At 42.4% G+C, this 10488-nt stretch overlaps 1 protein-coding gene across 1 annotated transcript in view; it reads left to right on the plus strand.

Annotated features, from left to right (window-relative positions):
• Nucleotides 1-6181, plus strand: part of PHLPP1 (PH domain and leucine rich repeat protein phosphatase 1) — a 181747-nt gene extending 175566 nt beyond the window's left edge. Inside the window, 2 exon segments of the mRNA XM_087961201.1 lie at nucleotides 329-557; nucleotides 3800-6181. Coding sequence (XP_087817327.1) covers nucleotides 329-557; nucleotides 3800-4939 — 1369 coding nt within the window. The 3' untranslated portion in view covers nucleotides 4940-6181.
• Nucleotides 6182-10488: the final 4307 nt, after the last annotated feature.

Below are 10488 nucleotides of genomic sequence, written 5' to 3' on the forward strand. Positions count from 1 at the left end.
AGCCTACAGCCATAGTATGTCCTGGTGTCTCCCATCTGGTTACTAATAAGATCCAGCACTGCTTAACTTTTGAAAATCAGCCAAGGTCAACTACTGCTACCATCTGGCAGAGCACTAAACTATGAACTGTCAAAATTTCATCAGCAGCTCTAATAGAGTGCATCACATTTCAGTTGTAGGGGTCTTTCGTTGCTTTCTGTGTATGAATTCCTCACTTTTCCTGCTGAATCTTGAAAATAAGTGTGTGCCTTGAGCTTAATGCATAATCATCGCATAATCATCGCTTCTCCCTGTTTAACCTCTTAGTGTTGTTTTCTTGAAATTCCAGGAAGCTTGGCACTGCTGGGCAGAAACTCGGAGGCTCCGCTGTCCTTTGCCACATCAAACACGACCCATTAGATCCAGGTGGATGCTTCACATTAACCTCAGCAAATGTGGGAAAGTGCCAATCCGTTCTCTGCAGGAATGGGAAGCCTCTGCCTTTGTCTAGGTCTTATATGATGAGCTGTGAGGAAGAGCTAAGGAGGATCAAGCAGCACAAGGCCATTATTACAGAAGTAAGACACACTGGGTTGTCAGCCCCATTAAGGGTGACGGAAGGAGGGGTATTGGGGTAATAAAGTGCAGGTGGTTCTTTACAAATCTGTTTCAGAACCCTCCCAGTAAGGCAGAATTTCCTTCTGACATCTTGCCCACATTCTTATGATTAATGACTGTAACTATGATTTATGATCTATGACCTATCACTTTGTTGTTTGCATGTAAACTCAGATTATATGCACCAGAGATAAATTTCTTGTGTGTCCAATCACACTTGGCTAATACATGTTCTGTTCTGTTCTGTTTGCTCTGTTCTATACTCTATCATCTATACTTTATAATCTATACTCTATATTCTATTCTGCCCATCCCAAATTTTTATAAATGCATGTGTACAGGTAGATACCCTGTTTCCCCCAAAATATAATCTACCCTGAAAGTAAATCCTAGCTTGATTTTCACACATGCACCCAATATAAGCCCTACCTCCCCCATAAAATAAGCCCTAATTAAGATCCTGCCCACTCCAGAGTGCATGGGTAAAAATTAAGCTAGGGTTGGGATGGGGGTGGTGGAGCTTCTCCACTACTTACTTTTGGACAGTTGCAGCCAGGCCTTGCATACCCCAACACCTGCCTTGCCAGCCCATTTCTTCTGAGACCAGCAAGGCTTTCCTGGAGCTCTGTTATCGGCTGCAGAGGCCTTCAGGAAAGCCTTGTCAGTCGCAAAAGAAGAACTTCCTGAAGGCCTCTGACAGCGAAAAGGAGGCCAGGGGTGACACACACAAGTGAGTTTAGTCAGTGGATGACATCCCCTGAAAATAAGACCTGGTGCCTTTTTTTGGTGGCAAAAAAATAAATAAGACGGGGTCTTATTTTGGGGGGAACATATATATAATTTAAATGTATACGGATACTTCAATTCAAAAATGACTCTGCACCGCATATAACGAAACACCAATATAATGTATTTTTAAGAAAAAAAACAAAATTGAACAGAGAAGAAACCTCACATAAGACAGAAAACATATATCACAATCCCTCATGAAATATACATCTAGTAGCTTTACCATGAAACTATCCCAGAGTTTGGGGAAAAGTCAAGCCATCCTAAAAGAAATATAAGGCAAAGTTTTCTAAAATGCTGTTATGGACAGTAACTACAATGCTCCTATTACTAATTAATATCTCAGTTGTCCTGACCAAACCAAAGGTACTTTCTTCAGTTTGCACATTTCCACTGTTCATAACATTTTTTAAAATTAAAGCATGTAAAGGTATGAAATACAAGACGTTTCCTTCAGTTTTACTTTCCCCATTCCTACTTCCTTTTTCACGTTTGATCCAGTTTTTAAATGAATACAGGATGTTAAAAATTCCCTGATTTTGTTTAAAGTCAAACCAAGCCAGTACTTGAGAATATGAATACTACTTATTTTGATTTTTTAAAAAACAATGTCTTTCCTTTCTGATATTAATCTTTTTTTCCCCTGAGGGGAAGTTACATATCTGAAAAAAAGATTTGTAATTGGGGCATGTGAAAACAGTTTTTCTGCAGAGCAATTTCCTGAAAACAAACAAGAGTCCAGGCACAATTCATTTCCTCTTCCAACCTATACAATTACAGTAAATTTGCATTTTCTAAGCCTAGGAATATGAGTTTGGTATGGTGGGGCTGTAGAAGAAAACCTCCACAACTTGCTATTTGTTCCTTCTTTTAATGCTATTTTACAGAAATATGTGGAAATCAGTGGTTGAATGATTGGTGTTACGTTTCATAGAAACCAAGCATTGCAGTCTGATTGATTAAGGGATCTACCTTCTGAGTCTCGACTATCAGTAGGATTCACAGACATGATATTCTTCCGATTAAAATTGGAATTCCGATTTTTTTGGGAATTGCCCCCCCTTACCCCCCCTCTTCTCCTCCTTCCCCTCCCCTCGGAGGCCCGAGTCAGGAGTTGCTACCGCTGGCGCGGCTCTGCGTGGCTCAGTCCCAGCGTTGCCTCAGGAAGGAAAGGCAAAGGGAAGAGCCGCGGCGGTGCTTTGCAACGGCAGCAGCGGCTCCTGGTTTTGCCTTTCCCTTCCCGAGGCAACGCGGGACTGGAGCCGCGTGGAGCCGCGCCGGCGGTAGCAACTCCTGACAGCCCCAGCCGGATACCTGAGCGGAGCCCGGGCGGTGCGAGCGGAGCCCGGGCGGTGCGAGCGGAGGCCGCTGAGCGGCAGGAAAAGGGAGCTGGGCAGCGATTTCTTGGCGCGCGGTGGGGGGGTCTCTTTTGGCCAGCCCCGATTTTTTTTTCAGAGGGGAATATCATGCCTGGATTCAGAAGAAGCAATGATATTCAATGACAAAAGAGATGCAAACATTCAAAAAATGCAGGTGTCAAATAATTTTTCAAAGAACAGTGGTTGTTAAACTGGTCAGTGGGCCAATTGTGGATTGCTGTTTTCCCACAAGCCTACTGGTAGCAGGTAACAAGTAGAAGTTTATGATACATTTAAAAAAAAAAAAAAAGTTTGAAGCTCAGAAAAGGTCTTGTTCAAACTCAGAATATTTCCAGAGGAATTGAACAACATTGGAACACTTTTGGTAAAGTGGAGTTTGGTAAATGTAGAGTAAATGACAACTTTTAAGACTTGTGGACTTCAACTCCACAAGATGGCTGGTTGGGGAATTCTGGGAGTTAAAGTTCACAAGTCCTAAAGTTGCCAAAGTTAAACAGGCTTTTAAGGTCAGAACGTTTTGAATTTGAAAGGTTGTGCATACAATCAAATGCGAAAGATCTGCTGGGAGAAAGTAGTGCAGAAAAGCCCTATAGTTTTAATCTGCCCAATATCGGTCACGCTGCGGATCTGTTACTTTTCTATTGTGATTTAGTTATAGGAATTCAACATCATGTCTCAAAGTGGCAGGAAGGGAGATATAAGGTGCCCTTCCCCCTTTAACTACTTCCTGCTGTTAAAAATCACTTCCTGCTGTTAGACTGACATTGATTCCATTCTAAAGTCACAGAGCTCCTCTCTGCCTCTTTTTAAATTATTGAACATCCTAGACATTGCAAATATTATATTTCACTTGGATGAGTTGTCTGTGGAGCAGAATAACGGTCCACACTATCCAGAGGTACTAGCAGCTTCGACTGATTCTAAATCCAACTCTTTACTCAAACCTTATTCCTCCTTTCCCTCAAGCAAGAGCTGGTTATTTAGCTTTTAAAACAGCATTAATATCTAACATATATTTTGTCCCTTCCTTCTAGGATGGCAAAGTAAATGGCGTAACAGACTCAACAAGGATTTTGGGATATACCTTCCTTCACCCAAGTGTTGTTCCACGCCCCCACGTACAGTCCATTACTTTGACTCCTCAGGATGAATTCTTCATTCTGGGCAGCAAAGGCCTGTGGGACAGTCTATCCATCGACGAAGCTGTGGAGGCTGTCAGAAACGTGCCCGATGCCCTTGGAGCTGCCAAGAAACTTTGCACGTTGGCTCAGAGCTATGGCTGCAACGATAGCCTCAGTGCTGTGGTGGTTCAGCTCAACGTAACTGAGGATAGCTTCTGCTGCTGTGAGTTAAACGGGGTCCCTCCTCCCAGCCCGGGCAGCTTCCCCCAGTCTGTCAATGTAGTCATCAAAGATAAGCCTTCTGATGCTTTGGGGATGCCTTCGTCGAGCAGCGGCATGGCGTCCGAGATCAGCAGCGAGATCTCCACTTCCGAAATGAGCAGCGAGGTTGGATCCACGGCCTCTGACGAGCCACCTCAGGTAACCATGAACGAAAACAGCCCCGCTTACCCTAACGAACAGCGCTGTATGCTCCACCCAGTTTGCCTCTCCAACTCCTTTCAACGGCAGCTGTCCAGCGCTACATTTTCCAGCGCCTTTTCAGACAATGGCCTTGACAGTGACGACGAGGAGCCCATCGAAGGGGTCTTTTCTAATGGCAGCAGAGTCGAAGTGGAAGTGGACATCCACTGCGGCCGGGCAAAGGAGAAGCAGATGGTGGTGCAGGCCCCGGTGGAAGTCACTGACGAAGGCATCGTCACCAGTGCGAATGAAGACGAAACGTGCCTCCTTCGGAAGGCCGACGCTTCGGCCACTGGCACTATTGGGCGCCGCCGAGGCAACGGCTCCGTGGCTCCTCAGGAGAGGAGCCATAACCTAATCGAAGTAGCAGCCGATGCGCCACTCAGGAAGACGGGGGGCTATTTTGCCGCTCCAGCTCAGCCAGATCCAGATGATCAGTTCATCATCCCACCAGAGCTTGAGGAGGAGGTGAAGGAGATAATGAAGCAACATCATGAGCAGCAACAGCAGCAGCAACAACAGCAGCAACAGCAGCAACAGCGTCAATATCAGCTGGACCAACTGCCCGATTATTACGACACACCACTATGACGGAGCTTTGGGAAACAAGCTAACAAGACATTAAGATCTGGAAGCTCCTTAGGTTTGTATTACACTAATGAGGTGAGGAAGGAAGGAAGCTTTTGTTCCACTTTCTCTTCCGGATCCTTCCCTTTAACTGAGAAGTGCAGCTGCTTCTTGTTTGTTAGCCCTAACGATCACCAACTTTTTTTTTTTTCCTTTCCTTTTTCTAGTGATGCTTCACTGGTTAGAAATTAATCTAGTTTAACTCTTCCCCTTCCTTAACATATCAGATGTGTACAAAACAAAGTGGAGAAAAATTAAAATACAAAAGGTTTAATATATTACAAAGAAACTGATGATGACGTTGATGTAATATTTTTTAAAATTGTTCTTTTTTTTCCTCTGTCTCTTTGGAAAACAGGGCAGTATTGCCAGTGCTAAATGATTAAATAATATTGTAATACTGTTATTTCTTTGAGAGAAACAAAAAGGCTTTTTTGGTCTTGAAAATGGATAGACATTTGTAGAATTATGGAGACTAACTCCTAGGAGTTGCTTTTACTCTTTCAGGTGACTTTAAGTCACTGAGACTCACTAATTTTCTCTGAGAGAACAGTTGATTGGGAAATTCCTGTAAATAACTCAGTGTTGTATAGTGATGCTTCACATGTTTTTGTAGACCTGACAGGAGGGCACAACCTAATAAACTGACATTCGTCCCCACCCACACACACACACACCTGTTTCCATTTACACCCGGGAGCTTTCGCATGTATGTCAAAGCTACCATTGATGCCACCAAATTGGGAGGGCAGGAAAATCCTATCAACATATAGCCCTCTCAGCGGGTGAAGGTGATGAAATGTGTGAGGCCCTGATGACCTAATGTATCTGTACCACCATGTCCGGTTGCCATTTGATTTGGCTGGGCCCAAGTCAGCAGGGGCGGGGACTGTGTTCTCATGTGAAGTTGCCCACAAATGATGATATTTTTTGATTCCAATCCATACAAAATTAGCTAGAGCAGCTGTAACAAGCTGGGTAGACTTCAGTGGGCCACAGGTCCTTGTGTTCATTTTTTTTTTTCAGTCTTCACCATTAACTTTTTTTGGCACATTTTTGTGTGTTCCTCCCTGCTGTCACAACCAGCATGATTGTATAGAGTTCATTTACTGTAGATCATTTACATACCAAGAGTTATATTAAAGAAGAATGCACAAATGAACATGTCATAATTTTTGTTATAATAAATATAAAAATTTACAAATATTTTCTGCCTTCTGGTATGTCTATACAAACACACATGTGCATGTATATAATCTGCAGGCTTGACAGTGAAAAGTTCAGATTCTCACATTTTTATCACAATAGTTGTTGATAAATAAACTAACATTACCCTGTCCTCAATATTAAAGAATTACCATATTGGAAAGAGGAAAGCTACTCCTGTTTCAATAGTATTTTGCCATCAGGAAGAAATTGTGGAAATTGCCATGTTGCCAACAAACTGGAAGTACAAGAATAAATGGTGAAAGATTTGGGTTCAAAGCTGCACAGAGCCATGATGCTCATTAAATGATCTTGGGCCAGTTGGTAGCATTCAACACATGAGTTCTAACAGAATAAATGGGCCAGAATCCTTGAGCTTCTTGGAATACAAAACTGAGTATAAACAAAGTTAAATTGTGGAAAGGACATTTAGTTGCATAGGAAGGATTGAATGAAAGTGGGTTGTTTTTCCCCCCAAATTTATGCTCAACATCCAGTTTTACTTTTGCTCCCAACTTTGTCATACACATGAGATACATATGAGATAATGGAACAAGCTTAAAAATTTGAAGTGGCAAGAAGGGATCAAGGCATGTTGTAAAAGGCAGAAAGAGATACCAGTTTTCCGTGGTGTGAAAGAAGACTCTAGTTCACAGGTTTCAAACTCAATTGCGTCAAGTGAAGTATCACGGCGTTTTTTGCATATGCGGAACCGGGGGTGGGGGTGGCCTGCACATGACGCATATAGCCCATGGGCTGCCAGTTTGACACCCCTATTCTGTTGAGTAATGCATGTAACACAGGGGAGTCGAACTCGATTTCATTGAGGGTCGCATCAGGGTTGTGTTTGACCTCAGGGGGGGCTGAGGTGGGCGTGGCCAGCTCGATGTCACTCGTCAAGGCTGTGTTTTCGGCTGCAACAGGCTCCTGCAGCCCTCTGCCAGCGAAAATGGAGCTTAGGGCAGCTGCGCACGGCCCATCTGAGCTCCGTTTTTGCTGTCAGAGGCACCACGGGCCGGTCCTTCAATGTTTATAAAAGGGATAAAAGAAAAAAATGTGAAAGACTGGGAAAACAGAGAGAGAAACTGAGCAGGGGACAGAAGAGTCCCTGTAGAACTTAAAGGACTATGCTTTAACAATGCCAAGGAGAATCAATTTTAAATGATTTAAAGCCTGATATTTTTCTAGGGAATTTTAATTTCAATCCAAGCATGTAATATATTGCATGGAAACTGTTCCCCTACAGGAGATGAATGAAGATAAGTTTATGTTCCTTTTTCTTTCTTGCCATGACGATGTACTAAACAGAATCAGCTTCATCTATGTTAGGAATGAGTTACTGCAGATCTGCTTCTTTTTGTGCGACAAAAGAACAGGGATCTCAAATGCTTAGCCAAACACCGTAGCTTGTGGTCTTGTAATAGCAGGTAGGGTTTTATTTTAGATTGACAATATCGCTACGCACACTGACAAGATGACCTGCCCTGGAGCTTCATATGAACGATGGAGAAAATTGGAGAGGACTGAGGCTGGAACCACTCTGCCGCGCAACGTTCTTATTCCCCAACAAGAATTTCTACTGCCTACCCAGGAAGATTGGGGCTTTTTATATAAAGCGGCCACAGCCCCTGGAGGCAGCTAAAAAGAATTCTGATGGATGGTTTAAAATCTTTTCAGGGAAGAAAGCAAGACCATGTTGGGACCATTCTTCCCATGTAAGTTCTGCAGTGGTGGGATTCAGCCAGTTTGCACCAGTTTGGGAGAACCGTTAACTTTCTGAGCAGTTTGGTAAACTGGTTGTTGGAATAAATCATGAGGGCAGAGAACCGGTTATTAAATTATTTGAATCCCACCACTGAGGTTCTGCCACAACTCATCCACAAGGAATGGGCCAGTCTGATCGCCATTCTATGCTAAGGAAGGAACCCAGAGTGGATGGGAATCCATGTCTATCAAGAGTCTCCCCAATACAGAAAGACTTGGATGGCCATTTGTTTGACAACTTTTAAGAATTAACATAAAGTGAACCCATCCTTGCACTTACGACTGCCACAGCATTCCTGTGGTCACATAACGTCCAACACTTGGCAACTGGTACATATTTAGAATGGCTGCAGTGTCTTGGGATCACCTGATTGCTATTTGCAACCTTCCCAGGGATCTTCTAAAAAAGCAGTCAATGGGGGAAGACATATTCTCTAAACAACCACTTTTATTTAATGACTAGCTTGATACCCATGCTTCGCTACGAAACTATGCGGTCGGGCTAGGTTTTGGGGGAGGAAAATAAGGGCAAATAAATTCTGCCGCTGCCTACCAGCATCCATCAGTATTCAGCTGGCTAACGTCCTGTTTGGAAAAACTGAATGAGGATTTGCTCTGTGAGCAAGGCGACAGCAAGGAGCCTGGGCGTGGCTTAGCTCAAGTGTTCTGTATTAAAGCTGCTTGGTGCTAGGAAACTAAAACTCCTCTGCATTTGGAACAGATTTCTTTTCAGGTGGGGAGGGGGAGTAGAACTTCGCATCAGAGTGTGTTAATACTATGCGAAATACTAATGCTCTGATGGTCATTTCGAAAAATCCTTTCTTAGCATCTAGAAGCCAAGAGTGCCAAATTTCAAGTTTGTAGGCTTTACAGTTCTGGAGATTTTGTGATGATGCATGAGTGATATTTATTCGCTTTATATATATCTATATATGAAATATTTATATATATATCTGTATATGAACACAATTGGCTTTGTTGTTTTTCCCGTCATTATGGCAGGTGAAAGTTCTGTTTCGGCAGAATCTTATCTGCCATCATCAAGCTTTGTATTGTGTTCATCTGTGAACAGATGAACACAATGAAGCATGATGGCAGGTGGTCTTCCTAATGCTAACTTTAAAAGCACAACTATAATGACATGGAAAATACCCATACAACCACACCATACATGTGAGTACCAGCGAAAACTTAAGAAAACAAATATCTATATATATATCTATTTATATGTTAAATATATAGATATATATCATATACATATATGAAATATATATATATATATATATATACACACACACACACAGAGAGAGAGAGAGAGAGAGAGAGAGAGAGAGATCATTGATTTGCCTAATGACCATGGGTAAAACGTTTGTAAACTCGGGTATGACTCATTTAACAACCACGGCTTGGAAATTCTGGACCAAATCGTGGTTGTTAAATCCCACCATCCCTGGTACCACCTGCTTTAATAGAAATGTAAAACAAAAAGTTGAGGTAACTTTTTTGTATTCTACTGCACTAAAAAAAAAAAGAACCCACTGCTTTTTCCCTCTATTTGCACTTTTCCCCTTTTCTATTTTTTTTTCTGATTTTTGTTTCTATTCATATTTGTTGTGCCTTATCATAAAACTTAAATTTTGCAAAAAAAAAACCAGTCCACTAATGTTGGAACTATTAATTTCTCATTCTGGACCTTTTCAAAGTTGATATATTTTGCACAATTAAAAAAAAAACCCTGCCTTGCCAAACATCATTCAGTTGAATGGCAACTTCCAGCAGCCCCAGCTGGAAATTGAATGGACTGGCCCAAGGTCACTCAGATGACTTTGTGCCTAAGGTAGAACTAGAACGCAGTTCTTTGAATTTCAGGCTTGGTGTCTTAACCCCTAAACTGAAGTAGTTCTCGCTGCAATCATCAAAAGTAAAATAATAAAACACAGTAGTTAACAACAGATAACTTTTTTATTAATTAAATGTATATGCTCTTGATATCACTATTGGAGTGAATGTGGGCAATTTACAGAATGATACAAGTTCAATATAAAAACAGTTAAAATTAAGAATTTAATAGAGACTAAAACCAAGGAGAAGGATGTCACAGGGTCTTGTCTGTCAACGCCCTCCAGCATAGACCATCCCCAACAGGAAAAGCCAAGTGTTAAGACCAGAAGGATGGCTGCAGATCTCATCTCTGGTGGCAGAATGTTTCAAAGAGCAGAGGCCACAAAGGAAAACCCTCTTGTCCTAGAATAGACCCTGCAAGCCAAAATGTTCTCACCTAAGCTTCCCAAAATCATGAAGCAGACTCTTCATCCCAACCTTTTTATTTAGGCTAAAGTGAATTCCTCTCCAGCAAAGTCCTGGCAAACAGTCTTTCAAGAGATTTCACAATTACAGACCTTTATCAGCATTCGAGGCGTCGGCACTGCAGGCTTACACTGTTACACCGGAGAGGTGAAAGGGGCTCACTGGGGTGAGCCTGCGGAGCCAGCACGTCGAATGCAGCGGCGGCACATTGCGAAAGTAGAGCAAAGCTGCCTGCC

Source organism: Notechis scutatus, chromosome 3, assembly GCF_049901735.1.
Source record: "Notechis scutatus isolate UNSWTSFEM ecotype Mainland chromosome 3, rNotScu1.2, whole genome shotgun sequence".
Lineage (NCBI taxonomy): Eukaryota > Metazoa > Chordata > Lepidosauria > Squamata > Elapidae > Notechis > Notechis scutatus.